Source organism: Protopterus annectens, chromosome 9.part0 (genome assembly GCF_019279795.1).
Source record: "Protopterus annectens isolate FY-2018-M chromosome 9.part0, PAN1.0, whole genome shotgun sequence".
Taxonomy (NCBI): domain Eukaryota; kingdom Metazoa; phylum Chordata; order Ceratodontiformes; family Protopteridae; genus Protopterus; species Protopterus annectens.
The window spans coordinates 1,315,967,869-1,315,994,395 of record NC_056743.1 but is presented as its reverse complement, the minus strand read 5'-3'; the positions used below and the strand labels follow the sequence as shown (position 1 = coordinate 1,315,994,395).

Here is a 26,527-nt window from a genome sequence, read left to right as displayed (position 1 = left end):
GTTACAGCAGGATTTTATTGCCCCAAATAAAGAAGGGAATAATTGGATCTATGGAGCTAGGAAGATGATCTGGGGTAGGACTGGAGTGATATGGGGGTAAAAATTCCAAGAAGTAAACTCAATAGAGCTAAATGCAGCTGTCGTGTTATAATTTAGTAAGCTGTTAATAATATTTAATAATCAGACTTTTTACTGTAAAAACTACGTATGATACAAATAAATAAATAAATAAATGAATAAATAAATAAATAAGCAGCACAAACCAGTTGATCGCATGAATACCACTCTTTGTAAAATGTTGTTTTCCATTTTTATAAAACTGAACTAATGTAAGCTTCTGCGCATGGGAGGGTTCATATAATGGCACAGTGAAAACCAATGAATAGCAAAGTGTAGGTATATACAGAATAATAATTACCTCAGCAACTATATTTAACAAGGCTCATATTTTGGTTAGGTTAATGCAACACACACACACACACACACACACACACACACACACACACACACACACACACACACACACACACACACTACGTAATAACAATAAATCATGTCTGCATATACCATATAGTGGGTTTGTTCACCTCTGACTTTGAAGATATGGGCACCCGGGTGACCAAGCCATACCTGACATGGCCATATCAAGCATAATATATACCTCAACATAGTCTACTGTTAGCATATTATAAACTAAGACAGACTCATGTTTCTATGCAGACCACACTGTGTTATGTAAACAAGTAATGTTACTGATCAAATGTCAAAGACAGTACACACACAAAATTGTAAGTACCCACATATATGGCTACATTACAGACTGCAAATGAAAGATTTCTTTCTGGTAAGTTTGTCTGACTTTATAGTATTCCAAATAATGGCTGTAGTGCTATGGAAAAATTAGGATTCACAAGACGTAAGTCATAGAAAGATGAATTAGGCAAGTGATACATACACTTTCTCGATCCTGCCATACTGTTTGCAAACAATGCTTCACTTTTCCACACTGGAATGCAGTCTGCAGATCCTTACACCACATTTCCGGCCCATTTGTACACTCTTCAGCAACAGGGATTGCAGTAACCTGGGCTGTAGATCAAAACAAAAGGGAGCAAAACAGAAAGAATTGTTTCCAATGATATTCAGGTTAATAAGACATTTCCCCCGAAAAATTATATCTTTAATGTAGTCAGTTTTCTTATGTAGGTTTTCATCTAATGACTCGACAAATAGCTGAAGAGGCCCAGCTGCTCCCACTGAAACACAAACCAAGCTTTATTTCACTGTCCCTCAAATTCTTCATACCACAAGGCATCAGTGTGGTAGCACCCAAGAGTCTATAGAGCTGATTAACTCAGAAATGCCAATTTAAAATCAGAAACTACAAACACAAAAAACAGGCACTTTAATTTCATCTCTAACATCTCCTGGCACCTTGGTCAACACAGCTTTCAGGAGAAAATAAAAATAAAATGTTCCTATAAAGTCATGCTAGTTAGAAAAAGCATTCATTACTGAGTTAAAAGAGTACTTGCACAAAAGAGAACCAATAAAAAAATGAATGTATTAAACAGTTAGATAACTCCTCTTAGGATTCAAGTTATGTCTTTTGAGGTCAAAAAGTTGGATTTTAAAATCAGCAAATCCTCATGTTTTCTCAGGCTGTCTAACACCCCTAGGTACAAGTTTCAAGATTGCAATTGCTATGCCATATTCTTCACTAAAATGTGTTGATTTTGGACATTTTATATTAGTCTTTTATAATATTTCTAGACTATTCTTGGCTTCTTTATTTAGAAGAATGTTTGGTCATCCCAGTATAGAAAAGTTACATGGAAAAGGAAAAAAAATACACACAAGTACACACACACGCACACACACACACACACACACACACACACACACACACACACACACACACACACACACACATACACATTACTGAGATAGTACTGCAAATGTATTAAAATCTATTATTAATATAAAATATGCCATAGTTAACCAAAGGAAAGGCTGAGCAGATCGCAAAGGAAACAGTACCCATGCTTCTTATATTATTGCCTTACATTTCGGTTTGATGAAGTGACTATCAGTTTGAATTCCTCAATTTACTGAGCAACTCATTTAGTCATTCCATATTCCTAGCTCAGCCATGGAAGTGTAAGGAATTTTACCCAGTTACTATAAACAAAGCAATAAATCGGAAACTGGCATGTTATGCTTGGAAGAAAGATAAACTTGTTAAGCACTTCTGTAGTGAGAGTCAATATGTAATAGTGCATTTATAACACCGGTGAATTTCTTGGTATCCTTGCCTCAAATACTTAATAAGATGGTTCTGATCAGAGACCTAAGCATCCTGTTTGTTAAGTAAAGTATAAAGTGTGCACTCAAATTAGGATGCCAATACTTAACTTTCAGACTTTTTATTATATAGAATATGTGTCATCAAACTCCCTTATACTATATCAGTGGACACATAATTATTTATTATCTATTTATTTTTGTTTTATGACCTGAAAGTCATTTTAAGTGGACACATTTTTAAATGAGGGCTGGGTAAAAAGCTTGTTGATAACATCTACCTTCTGATAAATTTAGAAAACTCCAAGATTTAAACAACGGGAAGTCAAATGATTAATAGTATTGCAGACAAGAAAACATAAATATAAGTCGGGCTGCAATCTGGGTAAGCTAAGAGAAGAAAGGAAAAGTGAAAGAGGCATTAGTTATGACATACAACTGCTGTAAAACAGTGGCATATGGTTAATTCATATGCAGTCAACATTTAGACATGGTGTAGATCTGGTGAAAAATATAGTTCTGCACACCATATAGTTACTCATCTACAACTAACATTTGTACAGTGGATGTTATAATTAGCTACCAATAAAAAAGCTGAAGTTATACAAAGCTAACCTGACCTGTCCATCTTGGACAACTCACCAGCCTCAACTGCTTACCCTCTGTGTATTTACATTATTTCAGCTTTAAAAAAACAAAACAAAACAAAAAAAAAACAGAGCCAAGGCAGTATTGACTGCAAAAAAAAATAAACTTTCCTTGAAGGCAATTTGGTCGAGGTACCAGAAGCACTGGTAACGTTTATTTATTTGCAGTCAATACTGCCTTGGCTCCATTTTTTGTATTTTGGAGTTGTTGTTTGTAAATTATTATAGCTTTACCAATTATTTTAAACTGGTAAAATGGGAAAAGCATACAGGAGGATGACGCTAACAGGCTGGGGAGAAAAGAGAGAGATTTCCAGAATCCAGGAATATATGAACACATATTGACAATACACAAGGAAGGAAATAAAACTCATTATACCATGATCCCCCCAAAACGTGCACGCTGATTGGCCAGCGTGCCCGTTGTAAATCGAGTTATACTAATGGAAAAAGGTCCGGTCGCCCGGACTTTTTTCCATTAGTATAACTCGCTTTTAAAACACTGTCTCGCTATGTTAAATGGGTTTAACATAGCGAGACAGCTTTAAAATAAGCAACAGAGATCTCCGTTGCTTATTTTAAAGCTGTCGCTATGTTAAACCCATTTAACATAGCAGACAGTGTTTAAAAAACGGAAAGCAAGATCTCCGTTGCTTTTTAGTGTTTCGCTATGTTAAATGAGTTTAACATAGCGAGACAGTTTTAAAATAAGCAACGGAGATGTCCGCTGTCTCGCTATGTTAAACTCATTTAACATAGCAAAACACTAAAAAAAAGCAACGGAGATCTTGCTTTCTCCGTTGCTTTTGCTCAACTCTGATGTACTGCGCAGGCGCGCAGTACATCAGAACTGCCGTGGATGCCAGACATCTGCGGAAGGGCAGTAAACAGGCATTATACTATGCCATTATTTAAGAAAAGTAATAGTTTCTTTTCTTAAATAATGTCATGGTATAATAGCAATAACCCACTTCTGGGTGTGGGTAATGCTAAATTTACCCACAGTTGGCTTTGTTTGGTCCAACCGTGGGTAAATTTAGCATTACCCACACCCAGGCGTGGGTTATTGCTATATTAATGCCTACTGTCAGTCAATTAATTAGGTATCACATTCCTGACTACCAGCAGGCTAGAGCTGAGAGTAAAAAGGAAATTAAATGTGAGACAATTTCAGCTGAATAAGAGACATGATTTTTCCATTTCTTGTTCATCTGAAGTCCTTTTTTCACATTTAACTTGCTTAATCATGTGGCTGAATGCCACAGTAACAGTACTGTGATTAAGTTAGTGTGGAACAAAAACTCTGCCTTTCAATCATCATTGACTTAAATGGCACAGGACAGGATAGTACATACAACTAGTGCTGCAAATAGTGCTTGTTTTTGATTCTGAGGAAGAAAGAAAGATGAGGAGAAAGGAGAAAGATAAAAAGGGAGGACTAGTGAAAGGGAATAAGCAAGTCATTAAAATGGAATCAGTTTAATAAAATGAGAAGTTAAATATGGGCAGTTAACGTAAGTACCAACAGTCTAATCACTTGGTAGTAGTTTACATACATGGAAAATCATTGTGGGGATCCATATACCAATAAGCATTCAACACTAGAAGATAAACTCTCACTAATTCAGTAGACTTTTATGGCCAGGTAACCTTAGTTTTGTTGTCTATATGGACTTCAGATTGGCCTTTGGTACTCCTTCTTATAGGTCAATTATTTTAACTCTTATGAAATATAACTATAATATATTTCTTATTAATTGGATCAGTAGCTGGTTAATCAGTCATATGCAATGTCTATAAATCAAAGGTCAACGTCTTTATTTGAATATTTACCAGTGATGTCTGGAGTCCCACAAGGATCAGTGTTGCGTCCTTTTTTGTTTAAATCTATTTTCTTTGATAAGTCCCATTAATAAACATTCTTATTAAGCAAAGTACGCAGATGACTATAAGGTAAATTTTTTCTACTAGATTGTAACAGGAACCATACAGTAATTTCAGAATTACATCAATAATTTTCTGGTCAGGCTGAAAATGATAATCTGAATTTCAGTCATGATAAATGTGAAGTTTTGCTACTTGAGACTAATGACTGTAAAGACTAGGGAATATTAATATCATCTGATGTTTCTTTTACTAAATATATTAATAATATTAGGAATCTTGCTCTTCATCTATTGGGACTTATTTTAGAACATTATCTTCATGAAATGAACATAACTCGGTACATTTATACGAAAAGTATATTCGACTGATCTTGGAATACAGTAGTTCATTCTGTTCATATAACAGGACTTGGCTGACATTACTTGAAACCATACAGATGAAATTTAGTAGGGCAATTCCTTCTGTTTGACATTTAGTTTACCAAAAAGGTGTACACTGAATTTATACTATCTTCACTTTAAGCATACAAGTGGAAAAGCCATCAATGCCTACAAAATATTTCATGATGACATCTTACAAGGCACCTATAATATTTCCTTATCTCTGAATTTGCAGGCTCACAGTAGCTCAGATGGCTTATTGGTAAATTGATGTGGTTATGGTGTGGAGGGACCTGGGTTCAAGACTTGCAAGGGCCTGATTAATCATGTCAGTCGCCCTGCTAGACAGGGGTTCAGGGAAGTAAATAGTGTGGGAAGAAATAGCCAGGGAATTGTTATGGCTAGGTTTGTATAGGCCCTAGGGCCAATAGCCTAGTACCAACATATAAACTTTGCCACTTCTAAATGCAGAACATAAATCGGGAACAAATTTATAACAGAAACAATTCAAAGATTATGAGATCAAATACTGGTTGATGTTAGGATGTCTTCTAATATTGCTTTTTTCAAATCAAATTTTAAACTTTGGAAAAGTGACAATGTTTATAAACACTTAATTTGATGAGACAGTGTTCCTTGATGATCTTTGGTTTTGAACACAGGATTATAAATGTATGGGAAACTAACAAAAAGACAATGGCAGGATTACCAAAATGACTAAATTCAGAAATAATATTTTACAAGCTGTAAGATTACAGAACTCTAAGAAAACACAGAATGGGGTCATATGTTATCTGGAAGGAGATGCAGTCTGTGCCTTCTGTTTATGAAGGGATGATGTAGGGTTCGGGATTATAATAAATGTGGGTATGGGAAGTGTTAAAATTATGTGATGTTAAGGTACACTGACTATATAGGCAGACATATTACTCTAGAACAGAACAGTTATATTGGTCAAACATTGTTTCCCATTGTAGGTCTGTGTGTTGGGGAGCATACCATGCAGATTAAACAATATGTTTTGATTTATAAAGTACTTCACTGTGTGCCTAAGATCTCTGTCTGTCTGTCTATCTGTCTGTCTATCTATCTATCTATCTATCTATCTATCTATCTATCTATCTATCTATCTATCTATCCTTTCACCCAGTTCTCCCCTAAGGATCCTTAATTATTTTCTGAGAACAATGTGACTGTATGGATTTTCAAGTTAAAAATAATGATTAAAAGTTTATTTAGCCAGTACTAAGAAGATGCAATTTTCATGGAATTGAGCCCCCTCCACATCTGTATGCAATTATTGCTGAAACTTGGAGGTTACCACAATGTAGTGGTAAGAGGATATCCCTCTTTGCAATGAATCCTATTGAAATTAACAGGATTTCAGCAAATTGACAAAAAACATGACTCACATAGATGTTTTTGGTGAGTTCAGCTACCTCCCTCCTCTACTTATATTCCATATATCAATTCTGATGCCACAGCACCTTGAAGTTAGTAAAATATCCTTCTCACAAGAATGGCTTTCTGTGCATGGAAGCTAACCTTCTAGCAAACATATTTGCATAAATAATACTCAGTGAATGCTGTCACACTTCCATGATCCACCACCTGAAAAGTAATTTCTTTTTATATACTTCTATTTCTAATATGTGGGAGGGAAACTATGAATGCAGACATGCCCTGAAATTCAATAAATTGCTCACTACACGTGGAAATTTCCTATTACAGGTTGGTCAGTTTCCATGATGGGAGAAAATACAATTGAGAGAAAGCTATGGCTGCAAAGAGAAAGACCAAACTATCCATACATCTCAACTTCTTAGTGAAATAAATCTGGACAAAGCCTGATAAAATGGGGGGGGGGGGACAAAGGCTCAAAAATAAGGTGATCATTTTAACGTACCTTTTCTGAAGGATTTGAAGTCTGAAACTCAAATGTATATTATTATTAAGTTTCAATCCTCAGATCATCCCAGTGATTTCCTAGAAAACCACAAATTTTATGAGAAATAGAGCAAAAATATGAGCCAAAATACTGGACATTCTGCGAAAATCTGGACAGTTGAGAGGTACGTCACTATTGGCTCAAGCATGTCAGTGAATTGTACTTTAACACTAGAAATGACCTGATGATTGTAGTGTTCTCCAGTGTTCTCCAGAGTGAATGTTATTCTCACTCTCATTGGCAGTGAATCCCTGTGAATGGTATTCTCACTCCCATTGGCAGTGACTTCCTGTGAATGGCATTCTCACTCTCATTGGCAGTAACTCCCTGTGAATGTTATTCTCACTCTCATTGGCTGTGACTCCCTGTGAATGTTATTCTCATTCCCATTGGCAGGTACTCCCTATGAATGTTATTCTCACTCTCATTGGCAGTGACTCCCTGGGAGTGTTATTCTCACTCTCATTGGCTGTGACTCCCTGTGAATGTTATTCTCATTCCCATTGGCAGGTACTCCCTGTGAGTGATATTCTCACTCTCAATGGCAGTGACTCCCTGTGAGTGATATTCTCACTTTCATTGGCAGTGACTTTCTGTGAATTGTATTCTCACTTTCTACAAAGTTGTGCTGTTAATATATGTAAGTAAGGAGTTTGTGGGGTGCAGAGGGACTTGCCCACCTGCAAAAAAGGTGTTTTTGAATATATTTGCTCTGGGTATTTTTGACTGTATCAAGTTTTAGTTATTTTGAATTTGATTAAATTGTCTTACAGTGAAATGAGCTTTCAGACATTTGCCTGATTCAGTTCTTCTAAAGTGAAGTTGTCTTTGAATGAGTTGTCTGCAAACTCTCTCTCTATATAAATGTATTATATGTGTGTGTATTTCACTGTAAGACAATTTGCTCACACACACACTCACACAACACACACACACACACACACACACACACACACACACACACACACACACACACACATGCACACACATTGTGGATCCTTATTTAACATCCACTTGGACTATCCCAACATAGACAGACGAGAGCTCACTATACCATCTCATGTAGGGGGCAGCACTAATACTGTAAGATAAACTGAAGTACCTTGTGGTGGAAGAAAGCCCTCAGCCTTTTGATGTGATCTGGATGGCGCAGTGGTGCAGCGGTAGCATTGTTGCCTTACCGCAAGAGGTTCTCTGGTTCAATTCTCAGCTGGGGTTCCTTCTGTGTAGAGTCTGCATGTCCTCCCTGCATTTGTGTGGGTTTGCTCCGGTTTCCTCCCATGTTACAAAGACATGTGTCTGGAGCATTTCTCTCCAGGCCTCTGCTGAAAATTGGCTTAGTTCCAAGTCAGACTTTCCCGGTTAACAAATGTTAAATAAATCTCAAATGCAAGTGTACATTCTGCCAAGACAGTGACATACCACCACAGTTTTAATTATGTTTGCCAGTTTTGTTGATTTTTTTTCATAAACGACTCATTGATGTTCCTGTCTGAGATTTCAGTACAGAATATTTATCAAAGTACAAGGTCCATCCATTTCTCTGTATAGGAACTCCAGGCTGGATAAACCATGATTTGTATCTTTCAGCAAGACCTACTTTTATAAATTCAGATCCCTTTTTCATACTCCAGTGCTCTAAAACTTTTCCTGTCATGAGTGCTTCATTGATCATGATTACTGATTACAGTACATCTCTAAGCTCAACTGCTAGGATATAAACTGTTCATCTTACACTTGCTTGTGACTCATTTTATTTAGCAGATCCCTTGAGGACTTCTTCTTCTTCCATAAATGAAATTAAGTCTCTCGGCCTTACTTCTTCCTTTTTTAACTTTGTCTATTATTTCCCCTTTCTTTTCTCTTCTGTAATGATTAACAATGCCCTTGTTCTAACATTGATATTATTTTACATTATCAATCACAGCAGCCAAATCTGCAAACTACATTTCTGTTAACATCATTTGTAAGGGAGATTGGACCACTTTAACCCTGCTTTCCCTTTAGACTATCTAAACAGGGGTTAATGGAGCTCTAGTCCTTCCTTACAAATGATATTAATGTAAAATGCAGTTTGCTAATATGGCAAATAAGGGATATCCTGCTCAAGGCATGTAGTTAGTGTAATGATCTTATTTTAAAAACAAATTAAGTAGGGGGTAGATACTGTAAAATTATGTTCTAACTTCCTCATTAAGACTTTTCTGAATCGTTTTCTTTTTATAAACATTTTCTTGCTTTCTCTTTCTTTTCCTAAGAGTCTGCCTCTCTGGGTAGTCTGGTCTGTTGCTTCCTTTTTGACTTACAGCCTGCCTGATTCACTTACCCCATACGCTTCCTTCTTTTCATCTAAGTTTTGGTATAGCTTGAATGCTGACTTTATTGTTGTATTATTTCTCCTACCAAACCTTGAGAGCTGCACCATTTTTCTCTTGATTGATTTGCTAGTTTGCCTGGTGCAGATAATAGTTGCCATCCAGTCAGGTTATTTCAGGCTTACTTCTTCTTCCTGTACTTCAACCATGGCCCCACTTTGGTGCCCCTGAAACATTCCTTCAACAATATGTAGTTTACCCTTTGCAAGTCCTGAAAATGTGTCCTCTTGGAGCTACATCTCAGTTACAGTTCTCACATCCAAACTGTACACTATTTAATGATCACTGGTCCCTGAATGGTGCACACTGTGACAACAGAATTATTGTCCAAGGGGCAAGACATACTGCAGGTCCAATTGTTCCTAATAAGTGGATTCTGTAGAAATCTGAAATTAGCCTACACAGGGAGTGTAGGTGCTCATTGTATTCCAAAATGGCTCTCTCCTATCAACAACGCCATCTCCTTCATTAGATTACAAACTAATTACTGATAATACTCCTTCATCCCATGTCAAGCTTCTTTGTGCAACAGGAAATTAACCCACTGAAGCAACAAGAGCTCCATTTCATTGTTCATTTAGCCAAAAGTGCATCTACCCCAGAACTTCATTTTCATTATTTTATACTATCCCTCACAGGAAGAAAAATTCAGATTCATAGATGCTATAACTGGAAAACATGGCATTATAACAGATCCAGATTGTATGCTATATTAATTGGTAAACACCGATTTGAAATATTGAAATTAACTACTTCTCTAAAGAAGTTAGATGTGAATATGAAATGGAAATGGCAAATAATGTTGTGGTTGTCTTTTGGCTTTTCCCGGTTAGGGGTCGCCACAGCAGAATTCCGGCCCACTAATGATTGGCAGTAGATTTTCATGAATACCGAGGTGCCAGCTCGACATCCAACCTTCAACAAAGGCATGCCCATTTACGCATGTCTTTTGAATGCCACCCAACTGCGGGGAGGACATGCAGACTCCACACAGAAGGCACTCCCCGCACTCCAGCCAAGAATTGAACGGGAGAACCTCTTGCTGTGAGGCAACAACACTACCGCTGCACCACCGCAACGTTCCAGGAAATGGCAAATAATATGCACGCTAATTCTGAAGTTTGGTTTAGGCTTACCAGTTATAATATGTCCCAACAATGCTGGCCCACTCAGAGAAGAGGGTACTGCATCGGGTCTTCATTTGTGGCAATATTATATCAGAAATATACCTATTTATTTATAGAAAATTGGTTACCAATACCAGAATCCACATTAAATGAAACAGCATGCCCCTGTATTAGTATTAAACAATTACACACTACCTGATGGTCACCCTGCGATATTCATTAGCAAAACCAAAATGGTTCATAAAGAGAGCGAAACCATTTTAGTTAAAAAGATAAGTCTGTCAGTGTAATTAGTATCTTTCATAAAAACTTTGAAAGAATAATAATATATAGAATGATTAAGAAGACCAAGAATTATTAAATATTGATATTATACAAACATGATTTACCTTGGAACGTTTATGTTTTTAAGATCTTTTTGAACATGTATGCCAAGCTTTTTATACAGGTGTTATTTAAGTGGATCTAGCTCGCTAAGGCACAGGAGATAATCTGCTCCCTTTTTACTAATTGTATCAACCTGTATATGATTAACTAGGCTTGGAAATAAATTATTGTTAAGCTAAAAACAGGCCTGTTTGGTTAGTAGTTTGTTTGCAATAAGGTAAACAGCAGAGTGCAACAGATTCTAAGGTCGGGTCTTAGTTTGTTTAATGTCTTCTCCAATATTTTTGTAATAATCACAGACGGCTCAAAGATCATTGCAGAAAGCTTGCCTGTCTTGTTTATAATAAATGTCACGGTGCACAAAAGCAAAAATTCCTAGACTATCTTACATTTTAGAGTGGAAAAATGGTATGAATTTTAGTGTTCTTAAGTGTTTGCAGTTGATGACTGGTTGAAATAAATACACACAGAAAGCAGTGCACATAATCTGATACCAGTTGCAAACACTCTCAGATACTTGGCAACTATGTTGGATAATGCCTTAACGTATTGTTTTGAATTAATTGCTCCCATCATGCTAATAATACATTTAATATAGTATACTTAAAACTTGTTGCTAGCAGAGCAACAGAATGATAATTCTTTTTGCAATGATAAATCTTTTTGCTAAACAGTGATAAACAATACTGTATGTAATATTAGTACATTTTAGACAACACAAAAGAATGTATCCAGTGCTTTTATTTTCCTCTTTTTAAACAAAAGACTTGCAGGGATCATTACGATTCTTACAGACACAGACTCTCATCTCTGGATATAGGCTCTGTTTCTTACCTATTACTAAAATAAATGTCTTGTTATATAAAACCTCTAAGGGTCTTTATAACTGTTTAGGATTGCTTATTTATGTTTAGAATGATCATACACGATCATATATTAATCATATATTCTCAGGTCCCAGTAACTCAAATCAACAAATAAGGAAGAGACAGCAGAATTTCAGAAATCAATAAAACCTTGGAACAAACTGATTAGTCATGTTAAACATTCCAAATCTCTGCTTTCACATCCAGCTTGGATCCCTCTGTGCATACAAATAAATGCAGGACTTCATTTAAGACCCAGAATCCCTGTGGGGATTGTACTGTACATTTCAGTAATGATGTGAATTCATGTCCTTCTTAAATAAAGCCACTTAAATAGTGGACATCTGTGGTAGTGACGTGGTACAGTGCACGTGCCCTCATTACCACATGGCAGTATTTGCTCTGAATAGCACTGTACAGGACAGACAGGTCGGGCTTACTCACCATTCCTCACATGTAATAAATACACCTATGTGCACATACAGAGACAGACAGAAACACGTGTGTGTGTGTGTGTGTGTGTGTGTGTGTGTGTGTGTGTGTGTGTGTGTGTGTGTGTATGTGTGTATGGATAGCTAGCTAATTTTTTATATATATATATATATATATATATATATATATATATATATATATATATATATGGGTCTATTTTAAAAGAACGAAACGAGAAAAGAGTGAACACTCTTTCACTGACACGTAAAACCTGAAAGCACAAAACAGCAAAGTAACGGAACAGTGATTTTTTTTTTCCCAGGGGAAAAAAATCACTGGGCCGTTCTCAGGACTTTGCTCGTTACTCCACTGTGGTACAATCTTGGATTTTCTGTAACTTCGCTGTATTGTGCTTTCGGGTTTTACGTGTTGATATAAGAGCATTCGCTCATGTCGTTTTGTTCTTTTAATATAGACCCATATATATACATACACACACACATGGTATACTGGTAAAAGTCCTGGACTTAAAGTTTGAAATCTGAAGGCCCAAACAGTTTGCAGGCTAAGACTACAATTGGTCATACTGTGATCAGTGCTCTGCTCTGGTAATCAAAATGTAAATAAAATATACATGTACCTGTATTTTGTAAGAATGTTTCAGTAATCTGTTGTTGGAGTGAAAGTACTAGAGTTGCAGTAACTGAGTACTCTGACATGGATATTATTTGCAGGGAATGTTTGCTTCTGAAACTGTGATTAATAATTATCTGACTCTGCTTTTGCTGTGGGGCTTAGATGTAGCACAGACTGTAATCTTGGGGAATGGGCAGGTGTATGGCATTATGTGGAGGGGAATCATATGATCCTGGGCAATAAAATAGTATTGTTTATTTTCAATCCATGGTGAGTTTATGCACAAGGACTGCAGTTTGACAAAGACAGGGTGTCATGTTATATGAGCCTATCCAGGACTCTTTTCGCTGAAGATTAAGGAAGTAGGTTGAGGGTATAAAGTATAAATACAAAGCATGTGTGAACTGCCTGACCTCAACTTCAGTTACTGATGTTGTGTTAAGACATATTCAGACACATTTGAGTTAACGCATTTATTTTCTTCATTTTAACATTCAGTTTTTAAGTAACCAAAAATGGGGGTGCTGGGCTTGTTTTCAATGTGGTGTAAAGACAAATAATTCAGTTTTGCTTACTTCAATATCAGGTGAGTGAAATGAATCTTTTTGGTCCGTTTTTATCTCAGATGTGTGTCAGAAGAGCAAGAAAAACTGTAGCATTATACAGCAGTCAGACAAGCAGCATGGTTTTGGGAGGAAATGTGACTACCCACAGTGGATCAACACAGGTATAGAAAGAACATTGATTTATATTATTATTTATTTTTTCCTCCCTTCCCTTTGGGGGGTTGTTTTTACTTAAAGACTTTATTTTTTTTCAAATGGTGGGCCACATTTTCATCCAATGAATGTAATGGGTTTACAATATCATGATGCAGGCAGAAGTACTGTACTGATGTAGCAGAGGAGGAAACAGAAGCTGAAGACTAGAGGAGCAGGTGAAATGGGTGAGATACGTGCTGTGGTAATATGCCTTAGGGAGGTTTTGGGCTACATGATCTGTAGGTAGGTCACCTAGATGAAGAAGGAAATCATGTAGCTTCTAGGAATGATGGAAAGGAGACTAACATGGGAATGCTGTTGGGGATGAACCAGAGAATAGATGGCATTTGGTAGACATGAAATTAGATGAGTAGAGATCATGGCTATAGATATAGTAATATGGTTCTTTTAGAGAACACAGGATATGCCATCCTGTCTTGGTGTGTTACAAAGGAATAAGACAGGGCAGAAGGGTAGGTGACAAAGAGCATAATGGGGACTTAAATAAGGATGAGGGAGCTAGGATATGACTTGTATGGTAGAAAGGAAAGGGTCTGGTAAAGATTATACAATTGCTAAAAGGAAGGTGCTGGAAAGAGTTTAGGAAGGAAAATATAACATATAGCAGGTAACTGCAGCAAAGAATATTCAAGAGACAGTGATAAAGACATAATATCATCAGAGCCAGGTTGGTAGCATAGCGCTAAAAGGGAAGGATGTGAGAATGTAGAGGTATGAGTGGTAACTGGAAGGAGTATTAAGGATGCAGGATTACTTCACAGAGAGTGTGGTTCAGTTATGGTATACATTATGAAAGAGGATTGCTGTGGAGGAAGTTTTATAATTATTTATGATAGGTTGGAGCAGTGTGATGGGGGTTGGAAGTATGAATGGGAAATGGATGAGGCAGATGCATAATATTGGCTACAGCAGTAAGATGGAGAGGATGGAGGACAAACCATATGCTTTCAGTTCTCGGCATCTAACCACCTCTCTTCAAAGATTCAAGTGTTTTCTGTTTCCAAACATTAGTACAATGGTTGCACTTGTATCTTGGTGTCAACTAGATGTGCATGGCTCAACATCTGATAAATGTCTGCCCACTTATTTCAGCGTAGCATCAAAGAATTAGCTAGGAAAGCAAGTATTCTTTTGCTGATCATCTGTACAAAATAATGCAAACAAATTGTCCAAATTGTGGTAGGGGAGGGAGGTGAAGGTTTTAGAATGACGTGTGCAAATGTGCATCTAAAATGGCCTAATTTTATGGTGCTAGAAAATAAACACAATGACACTAAGATGACAAGTACACCTGAAAATGCACCAGTCTGTGATGTGTATAATGCATAAGAAGCTAAAAGAAAGTCAGAGATGTATGGCATCCTTATCCATTCTATCATTTTAGCATTTTTCTCTACATTTTATGTTTATACTACTGATAGTCTGGATGTTGCTCTGTCTGCGTACCTTAGCCCAGATTGACATTTGGTAGCTTTGCAGTGTAGTTACTGTCTCCTGTGATACTGTTTAATGGGCAAAATCTGCAGTGACCTGTTAGCTCTAATCTAAATACAGTAACCTAGTTATAGCAATTGAGGCATCAGCTTCAGGGAGCTGGGTACTATAGACAGAGATTGTAGGCAGCTACACTTACATATGGTACTGGAGATTAGGACAACAGCTGCATGGAGATGGGTACTATAGGCAGGGCGTGTAGGTAGCTACACTTACATATGGTACTGGAGACTAGGATAACAGCTGCAGGTAGCTGGGTACTATAGACAGGGATAGTAGATAGCTACACTTGAATATGGTACTGGAAACTAGGACAACAGTTGCTGGGAGATGGGTACTATAGACAGGGATTGTAGGTAGCTACACTTGCATATGGTACTGGAGACTAGGACAACAGCTGCAGGGATCTGGGTACTATAGACAGAGATTGTAGGTAGCCATACTTGCATATGGCACTGGAGACTAGGACAGCAGCTGCAGGGAGCTGGGTACTATAGAGAGGGATTATAGGTAGCTACACTTATATATGGTACTGGAAACCTAGGACAGCAGCTGCAGGGAGCTGGGTACTATAGAGAGGGAATATAGGTAGCTACACTTATATATGGTACTGGAGACTAGGACAGCAGCTGCAGGGAGCTGGGTATTATAGACAGGGATTGTAGGTAGCTTCACTTATTATGGTGCTGGAGACTAGGACAACAGGTGCAGGGAGATGGGTACTGTAGACAGGGATTGTAGGTAGCTACATTTGCATATGGTACTGGAGACTAGGACAACAGCTGCAGTGAGCTGGATACTATAGACAGGGATTGTAGGTAGCTACACTTATTTATGGTGCTGGAGACTAGGACAACAGATGCAGGGAGCTGGGTACTATAGACAGGGATTATTTATTTATTTTATTTTATTTTACATTTGTTGACTGGATAGATTGACTGGATACGTGTCCATTTTCAACGAAGGCAAGGGGGGAAAAGCTCCAAAGTAGAACATACAGTAAAACAGTTTACAGGCTCCAGTTGAGCAAGCAGGTAATATAATCATACATTTTTAAAACAGTGTTGACACATTGACTAGGCAATGTAACATGATTACAGACTACAGAGGAGGATCTAGTCGGGTTTTGAACAAGGACATAGCCAGTGAGTTTTAAAGTATAGCTTGAGGTTTTTTTTTAACTAAGTGAGGGTTCAAGAGTAAGATCAGCAGGAAGAAAGTTCCAAGTTTTGCCAACAGAGTTAGCAAATAGAGACTCCCCAGCAGAGTTGTAGATTTTGGATGATTGAACCAGTAGTTTATTAGAAGAGTGAAGTGACCTCAGGTTGCTGTAAGGGTTGATGATATTTTTAAATGCAGGCATATTATCAGGGTGGTTAAGATCTTTATGGGCAGTTATAAGCTGGTTGTACTGAAGTAGGCTAGGCCATTCTAGCCACCCCAGAAGATTTAGGTTATGACAGTGGTGGGTCCTATAGGCTGTGCCTGTTGCAAATCTGGCAATGTGGTTATAACAGCTGGAGAGTTTGCTAAAATTGGATTTGTTCAAAGAGTGGGGGGAGGCATGGAGAAGAGTGGGGAGTAGATGGGAATGAGCAATAACAGTCCTAGCAAATGGAGTAAGGAAAGATTTGATCTTATAGGGAACCAAGTTTTTTGTTAATGGTTTTGATAGTTTGATTGACATGTATATCAAATTTGAGGGTGTTATCTATTATGACACCCAAGAGTTTGGTTTGCGCATCTGGGGAGATAATGGTACCGTTATTAGATTTTTATGGTAAAGAGCAGTGAGGAAGACTTACAAGTGAAGGTGAAAAGAAGCAACTTGTTTTGTTAGGGTTTAATATCAGCTGACGGTTAGAGAGCCAGTTTTCATCTATATTGAAAGTATTCTGTGTTAATGTCATTAAATCTGTCAGAGAGGTGGCTGAACAAATCAAGGTGGAGTCATCTGCATATTGGATACAGGTAGCATTTGGGATGACAGTGGGAAAGTCATTAATAAAGAGAGAGAAAAGAAGGGATCCTAATATGGAGCCCTGGGGGAAACCTAGGTTGATGGGTAGATGGGTTGATAGTTTGTCCTGCCATAGGATGGCTTGTTGTCTACCACACAGGTAAGATTGGAACCATTGAAGCACATGCCTATTTAGTGAGAATGCCTTAAGAGTGTGCATGAGTATTTGGTGGCTGACCATATCGAAGGCCTTGGAGAGATCTAAAAAGAGGGTTGAGGAAAGCTTGCTATTATTTTGGTTATGGTTTATAGTGTTAGAGAAGGATAGGAGGGATGAAGTGGTACTGTGGTGTGCCCTAAAACCATGCTGAGAGTCAGCTAACAGCTTATTCTGGGTAAGATAATGCATAAGTTGTTTATGGACACACTTCTCCATAATTTTAGCCAGTGGTGACAGAATAGCTATGGGTCTAAAGTTTGACAGTTCGAAGGAGTTGCCTCCTTTATAGAGTGGTATTACATGAGATATTTTCCAAATGGAGGGGATGGTGGCTTCAGATAAAGTTCTGTTGACTATGATGGAGATGGGGTATGCTATGGTATCTGCTGCTTTTTTCAGATACTCTTCTGGGAGGAGATCAGCTGCTAGTGTAGCTGGTTTTAATTTCTTAATTAGAGATCTGATAAGTGATGTAGAAACAGGCTGAAAGCTAACGGAGAGTGGGGAACTGGCTGTGGCAGAATTTGGAGTGGAGCAGCTGGGTGCCAGTTGGCTGGCTAGGGATTGGATAGTCTCTGTCAAGAAACTATTGAAGTCGTTTGCAATATCCTCTGGGGATTTATGGTTGGAAGCTGATGGGGTAGGAGTGGAGGACTGTCCTGGGTGAAGACGTTTGTTTATTCCTGCCCAAAACTTTTGAGGTTTGTTGTGATGTTTTTGTTGAAGATGTTAGTTGAAGTTTTTATTGGCTAGTATAATATATTTTTTGTGTGATTCCCTAGCTGTTGGTATTAGAGTTGATTGAGTGGATCTTTTGTGGCACGCCATTTGCCCCATGCCTTATTTCTAGCTATGCATTTAGATTTGGTCTCTTTTGAGAGCCATGGGGCAGTTTTTGTTTTGGTTCTAATGGAGCGAGCAGGAGCGTGAGAATCAAGAATAGTAAGGAATATGGAATTAAAGTATTTACCCTACCGCATTGTCCAGTGAAAGGTGCTTTAGGATTGACCAACTGCAAGCTTTAAGTTCATTTTGAAAATTGGTAGAGTTGAACTTATTATTTCTGATGTTTTTTAAAGGTGATCTGGTGGGGGTTGTCCACCTTGTGCTTGATAATGTATGTAAGTAAGTAGTCACTTAGGTCATCTGGGAGGGACCCTGACTTGTACATATAGGGGTGGCTATTGATAAGTATCTAATCTAGGATGCTGTCTTTGTTATTGGGTTTGCCTGTCCTGCTGGGGGAGGATATGAGCTGCATAAAACCTTGTAGGTTGACATGGGTTGTAGGAGATTCTGAGGAACAGGTGTTCCAATTAATGTTATAATCTCCAAGCACCATAGTTTCTTGGGGGTAGGTACTAGGTAGCTACACTTGTATATGGTACTGGAGACTAGGACAGCAGCTGCAGGGAGCTGAGTACTATAGACATGGATTTAGGTAGCTACATTTGCATATGGGACTGGAGACTAGGACAGCAGCTGCAGGGAGCTGAGTACTGTAGACAGGGATTGTAGGTCGCTACACTTGCATAGGGTACTGGATACTATTACAGCAGCTGCAGGGAGCTGGGCACTATAGACAGGGATTGTAGGTAGCTACACTTGCATAGGGTACTGGAGACTAGGACAGCAGCTGCAGGGAGCTGGCACTATAGACAGGGATTGTATGTAGTTCCACTTATTTATGGTACTGGAGACTAGGACAGCAGCTGCAGTGAGCTGGGTATTAGACACTTAAGTTGTATCAAGATACAGTCAATTATGATGCTGGAGGCTGCCCTGTGGTATGGGAGACTAGAACCGTGGCTACAGAGATTTGTGTGTTGGAGGCTGGGACAACAGCCTCATTAGCCCCTGGCACTGGATAATGGGGTAGTTGCTATGGTGACTTGCAGTGCTGGACAATGGGATAGTAGCTACTATGGTCTTTGGTACTGGAATTTGCAGCAGCAGTTGGAGTGCATATGTCCCAATTTATGAGCTTATGAGGTGCATAAATGTATGTTACCTTTTCAGAGGCAATGAATGGTATGCCATTGTTTTGCTCTTCAACCTCAAAGTTGTTTGCTACATGCCTCTCTTGCTGACTTGCTTGACTGGTTTAGTGGCGACATTTTGTTTAGGAGTACAAGGAGAGCATAAAATGGCTCCAAATCAGGTCATTCCATTTCTTTAGAGTGGTCAGCAGTTCAGTGTTTCTGTTTTGCTGTAGCAGACCTCTTTACATTACCAGCGATGCTTCTGTGTCTGTTTCTAGCATGACTAGTGGTTGTAAGACCTGTCAGAACAGAGACTTTATTCATGTAATGCAGAAGTTCAGTGGCCTGGATTAGAGAAGGCCTGTGGTATGTCAATACTTTCAGTTCCTAATTTTTTCATCTGAAGGCTAAAAGTGACATGTTTCTTCTTACTTCTCTTTATTACCTTTCCTGCACACAGCTTTGAGGGTATTTCTGTGAAAACACTCACAGTAAAGCTTATTTTGTGGAGTCTGTACATTAATTAGCATTTTACATACACTAAGTATATGGGTGGCTAAACTTATTGCTAATTTATTTTAAGATGTGTTACTTTCAATAGCTACATGAAAAAAATACATTGAAGATACACTTCAGACTTAACACAGTAATACAGGGCCAAGATCTACATTAAACATGTATGGAAGTCTGAATGTAAACAGTATTACAAATATTTGGTATTGGTTTATTTGCTAACATTGCCTTCCCAAACTTGCATAATAGTCATTAATTACTGGCTTATGTTTCATGAAAAAGAGACATAAATGTAGGACTTGTTTGAATCTGACATGTCAGATAACAGGGATGAAAGATTCCCCACTCAAGAATGGGAGATTAACTATTTCACAATGATATCCCATAGTCCCTCACATCTGAAGATGGATGAAAGGTCTAGCAGTTAGCACAGGAGATTTAGGCTTTGAGCTGTTAACAAGCTGCTTGCTGTAGCCAAAGGTTCAGAGTGACTAATTCTACTTCCATTTGCCTCCCAAGCAAGTCACTTAGCTAGACAGTACTCCTGGGTTGCCTCTGGAAAGGGACACTAGTGTCCAGTGACTTTATCAGCAAAAATAATTGAAAAAAGTCCACCTCAGGTAGCTTCTTCTGCTATAGAATAGTCACCACAACCCCTTTTAGCATCAGTTTCCTCTTTTACAGGGCTTGTACTATTTATTGGTAGTGCTTTCCACTCAGGTCAGATGTATGTAGTTTGACCAGTCTTTGGTGGGGAAGGTATGAGATAGAAAAAACAGAAGAATTCTGTGCAGCTGATGTACAGAATGTGTTATTCCCTGTTCATGAGTGCTATTGCATACACACTTAAATATTTTCCTTGAATGGTGAGTAACCTATACTCTCAGAAAGGTCTGTGTGTGTGTGTGTGTGTGTGTGTGTGTGTGTGTGTGTGTGTGTGTGTGTGTGTGTGTGTGTGTGTGTGTGTGTGTGTCTGTGTTTGTATTTGTGTGTGTGCATGTAAATCTTTGTAGCTAAATAACTGTCAAGAAGCAAGGAGAGGCTATTTGATTTACTGTCCTGCAACGGAATGTTCCTTATTTCATCTGTATGACTCAGCTTTACTGATAAAGCAGGAGATTTTTAAAAAGCTGAGATTTACATAGTGAGGTGTGTTTAATCTGATGTGTAGAGTCGAAAAGCATAATCTCTAATTTTTGCACGTTGAGCAGTATGATTGAGTTTCTTTGCTTCATTAAATCAAATTTCATAAATGTTGGATGTTTGGTGATTTTGCCAGAGTGCTTGAAATGCTATTTAAGGTGGGTGACAGGGTAGTTTGGTGTTAAGAACCCATGATATAACATTCTTGCCTGACATTTACACAGAAAAAGGTAATGGCTTGGAAGGAAATGGTCATAACTGCAGTTCAGAGCATAACAACTGTTGTGTAGAACCAGTTCCTTCATGCGTAGTAACCCCTGTGTTAACCCAAGCACAGGAGGTAGCTGTGTGGTTAAGATAAACAAACCACCAAGTGACACTTTAATCATACAGACCTATGGACAATGCTGACGAATGCTGTCGCTAGCACTCACTCCTCCCTGCTGCATCCTACCGCTTGCATTCAATCACAGTAACTTTCAAAAGGAGCTATGTTTCAACACTCTTTAAAGTAACGCATTCCCAGGTAATAGATCTTTCTATATAATAAATTCTCTGCCTTCCTACACCCTACCATCCATAGCCTGTCTTCCTCCTTTATCTCTTTCTTACCTACTCATCCTGTAAGGTTCTTAAGTGAAGTGTCTTCCCATCCCATATTCTGTGCATGTGTACCCAATACCCTCAGCTTACATCAGTAGTTGACAGATTTCGTCTCACAGTTTTCACCATCCACCTACACCTGTTGAGGTATGTTCTATTTAAATGGATAAAGCAATTGTCCTACTATTCTTTTAGGTGGCAGTGAGATGTCATCAGCTTTGTACACAGAATAAAGTGGTCTCCATAGTGCTGGATTACACCCTGTTCAATTTAGCCTCTACTTTGCCAAATTTTGCTTAGTGACTTGGATTGAATGTAAACTGATATATTCTTTCATTTTTTTAATTTCCTGCTTTATCCACCTCCCGTCTTGTACTAGTTTCTACTCTAAAGTACATTATTTTGCAGTTCTCTTCCTTGCATTGAATCAAAACTATCACCTGTATGCAAAAATCTATCAGCTTCTCTGGGTCCTCTTGGAGACTAATACCTCCCTCATGGTTTGACATAGCCCTCACGTTGCTGTTTTATTCCTGAGCCCATGTGGTGTGTCTGACATGAAAAACACCAAGATAATGGTGTACAGAGCCTTATCATCCCCGCTCACTAAAATAACCCCCCTTACTGGCATGTTAGTTATCTGTCACTAAACCCATTCTAAAATCATTTTAGTAATTTGGCTTTATTCCAACACCCTTCAATTGTACTACCATTCTTTTGGAAGGCAGTGACTCAATGACATTAGTATAAATCATCAGCATTTTGCACAAGAGATGATTGTGAGTGAGAAGTGTGGAGTAGATTAGTAAAGATATTAAAGCATAAAGGACCAACAAGAGATCCTTGGGCAACTCCCATTTTGGTGGGTAGAGCAGTGGAGAGTGCAGAGAGCCATTTCACAGATTGCTGTCTGTCATAGAGATAACTGGAAAACCAAGAGATAGTTGAAGTGGAAAAAATAAGGTTGGAGAGTTTAACTAACAGCAGTGGGTGGGAGACAGTGTCTAATGCTTTAGAGAGATCAAGGAAAATGCAAGACACTGGTTTGTTACAGTCTCTAGCCAGAGATGTAGTGTTGACAAAGGATATAAGAGCTGTGGATGTGCTATGTTTAGGGCAAAAGCCATGTTGAGATGGGGTGAGTAAGTTTTCTTGTAGTAGGTAATCTAGATTTTGTTTGTGTATGCATTTTTCCAATATTTTAGAGAGGGTAAATGAAATTGCTGTTGGTCTGAAGTTGGAAAGTTCTGAAGAGTTTCCTCTTTTGTGTATGGGTAAAGTAAAGAATTGTTTCCAGACTGATGGAACTTTGGATTCAGAAATAGAGCATTTGATAAGTATGGAGATAGGAAAGGCTAGAGAGTTAGCTGCTTTCTGAAGGAAGAGTGGAGGTATATCAACTGAGGGGGAGCAGGGTTTCAGTTTGAGAAGTAAGGATTTTATGTAGCTGGTAGATACTGGTTTGAGAGAGAAATACTTTGTAGATGTAAAGGTGGTATGAGGGTCTGAATGGTTAACAACAATGGTGTCGGCATTGGTGGGATTAACCATTTTACTGATAGTCAATGAAATAGGTGTTGAAGATGTTAAGGTTTTCTTGGGGAGTATTATTAGGGTAGGGATTAGGAGATGAGTTGTTACCTGGATGCAATATTTGGTTTATGGAGTGCCAGAATTTCTTTGGATTGGATATGTGTACGATTGGTGGGTTATTGTAAAAGTTCCTCTTGTCTTTGTTAATGTATTTTGGTGAAGTTATGGAGCTCTTTGTAATTTTGTAAATGGGTAGGGAGCTTAGTTTTACACCTGTTTTTCTACGCCTTATCTCTCGTTTGCATGAGGGAGCGAGTAGAATGTGTAAGCCAGGGGGAAATAATGGATTTGACTCTAACAGTGTGTAAAGGGACAAGGGAGTTGAGAATGTTTAAGAATGTAGAGTTAAGTTTAAGTACTGCCTCATCCCAGGGGTAGATGAGTTAAAAACGACCAGTTTATTGCTGAGAGAATGTTGTTAAGGTTATCAGATGGAAGTCAGTAGGTTTATGGCATTCAATATACTTGTGTGGTCTGATATAGTGTGGAGAGAATCTAAGAACTTTAATAGGAGAGTGATCACTTAGAGTGTCAGGTAGTGCTTTAGGATGGTGATATTTGAAAGGATCAGAGACAAGTATCCATTCAATAAGAGAACTGGAATTAGCTAGTGTGTTTGTATGAGTAGGGGTAAAGTTTAGTTGGGAGAAGCTGTGCAAGTTAATAAATGAGCTAGGTCTATCCTGTCAGAAGGACAGCCACTTTATGTTGACATCTCCCAGGAGAATGGTTTCATGAGTTATGTGTTGAGAAAGCCAAGAGATGATATGCTCAAGTAATGGATGTTATCACCATGAGGTATATAGATAGCAGCTACAGCAGTATTTTAATGCTATAAAACCTTTTGAGATCCCTGTCTACCTCCTTTTTTGCTACCATCTCACCTTTTTTCATCTCCCATTCCATCCCACTTTTCTCACTTCTGGGCTGACATAATGACCTCTGTTTCTTTTGTGAAAACCAAGAAAAAGCAGTGCTAAAGTAGCACCATATGCCATTTTGCAACCTAATATTCAGGGTGCCTAACTGGGCAAAATCAAAGTTAGTATAAGCTTTCACCAATGAATTCTGAAATCATGGTATCATTGAAGTCAATCTACCCAAAGGAAAATTCAGATCATCTTTAATTCGCACTTTCAGGGTGGAGATCAAAACAAGCACACCTCCCAGACAGTGAAGCCCACTACCTGAGCCCCCCACCTACACATATTATGTAATGCTGACACTGAACCTTGAAGGGTAGGGGATTCATCTTTTGTATTATTTTAACTTGCCTTACAGACGTTGTGACTGGAAGATTCATCTTTACATCACCAGATGTTCTGCAATGTCCACATTTTTTTCTTCTGTACTGCTGTGAAATCATTTTCCTCCTCTTGCCTTCCATGACTATGTTTCACATCATACCTACCATCACTTCTTTTATCATGTTGGCTGCTGCCTTCTAAGAACCTTAGTCATTCTCTTATTCTCCCACAGGCTAGTCTTTTCTTTCTCCACCACTGCCCTAAGTTCCTTCATAAGCTTTACTTATTGTTTTACTCTGCTGTACTTTGTAAAAAAGACTTCTTCTTACATCCTTCATCACCCCTTACCCACTTTGCCTTTTATCTTTTTCCAGAGCTGAGCTACAGAATACATTATATTGTATCCTTTCAAGACCCCTTTATCAATTTTTGTGGCTCATGTAATGGATATACTGAAGTAGTTTTTCTACCTTCACTTCAGTGAGTGCTGGGATAGTCTCCTGCTCCCCTGCAAATCTGACTATGATAAATAGAGTATTACAAAGTGAATGGATACGAGACAGTAAAAGCAGAACATGTGGTAAGATAGTTTTCATAAAAAGGGAAAACTAAGGCTGGAAATGGTTTGGGATAAATAATGGTAGGATGTTTAGAAAACAAGGAGATTCAGTTAAAATAAAATGAGTAAATAAGTACCATCATATAAAATGGTTATTAAGGATGGTTTGTAGATTAAAGTTTAGTTGAAAGAGCATGCATATTATCAACATAGTTGATTCAAAAGGAGCAAGACTTAAGAAGAGCTGAGAGTTGTGAGTAGAGATGTCTGCATCCATAGCTAAAACTGACTGATGTAGTGGCTTTGATGAAAGAGCAATGTCTTACTCTTCTGACAGTAACAGAAGCATGGTATGTAGATGCATGACTGGGGAGTGCCTTAACTCCCACCACCCTGATTCCCACGCACTACCAGTAACCTAACTATCCCTCCTAGAACCCTGACTCTAACTGTAAAAAAAAACTTTCAAATTTTTGCTTAAACATAAAATCCCCCTCCCCTCCCTAACCCTAACCTAGCACTAACTCCTGGTTCCTGATTAAACCTAAAAATCACCCTCCTTAACCCTAACTCTGAGCTAACTCCTGCTTGCTCACTAAACCTAAAATTCCTCTCCCCTCACTAAAACTGAAGACCCTTCCCATTTCACTTTGCCACTTACCAGTTCTGTGGTGAGACCTTGATGCCATCCAACTGTTTTGGCAGCTGCATTCCTGAATTTAAGTTTGAGCAGTTGCTTACTCGGTTGGCAGGTGAGGAAACAACCATCGAAATCCAGGAACTCACAGGCAGGGCTTGAGAGGCTGTAAGGGTCTTGATGTGAACACATAACAATTTGAAATTTAAATGAAGGAAGGACAAAGAGAATCAAACAAAAATGGAAGAGGAGATGTAGTCTTATAAATTAGGGAAAAACCAAGGCAACAGCAGAAGACAGTATACAAAGACGAAAAGAATAAAGGACCTGGAACAGCAGCATATCCGACACAGGGTTTGTATACCAAACTCCTTTTCTTGAGGAAGAAATTGATATGAAAATGTCAGAGGTTATCCTTCAGGTGGCAAAGTAATGGGGGGGGGGGGGTACTGCTGCTGAAGTATTGCAATATGCCATATGTTAATTTGAGCATCTGGGCTGAAGCCACATCTAAATGTGATGGCATCAGCCAGCTTGTTTTACATGTAATCAAGAAACAGCAATCCTCTGTTCTTAAATAGGGATGGAGAACATTGTCAAACATGGAACTCAGCATCCATTTGGAAATAAGAGGAAGCCAAGAAGGCTGGTTCACAAATTAGTTAAAATTACCCAAAAGGGCAGCTAGCCTAGTACTTACCTATGAATCTATGAACTGCAGAGCTGTGCCAATTAAACATGAGGGTAATGGACTTCAGGAAGGCAGTATTTCATAGTATTATCCAATTCCTCAGGAATCTAGCAA

At 38.4% G+C, this 26,527-nt stretch overlaps 1 protein-coding gene across 2 annotated transcripts in view; it reads right to left on the bottom strand.

The window, feature by feature from the left end:
• The window catches only part of LOC122812037 (prosaposin-like), a 223,855-nt gene that overhangs the window by 182,250 nt on the left and 15,078 nt on the right, over positions 1–26,527 (bottom strand). For both annotated transcript variants that reach the window (XM_044084283.1, XM_044084284.1), the window contains exon 3: positions 956–1,089. In XM_044084283.1, the coding sequence (XP_043940218.1) occupies positions 956–1,089 (134 nt within the window). The remainder of the gene's footprint in view (positions 1–955; positions 1,090–26,527) is intronic.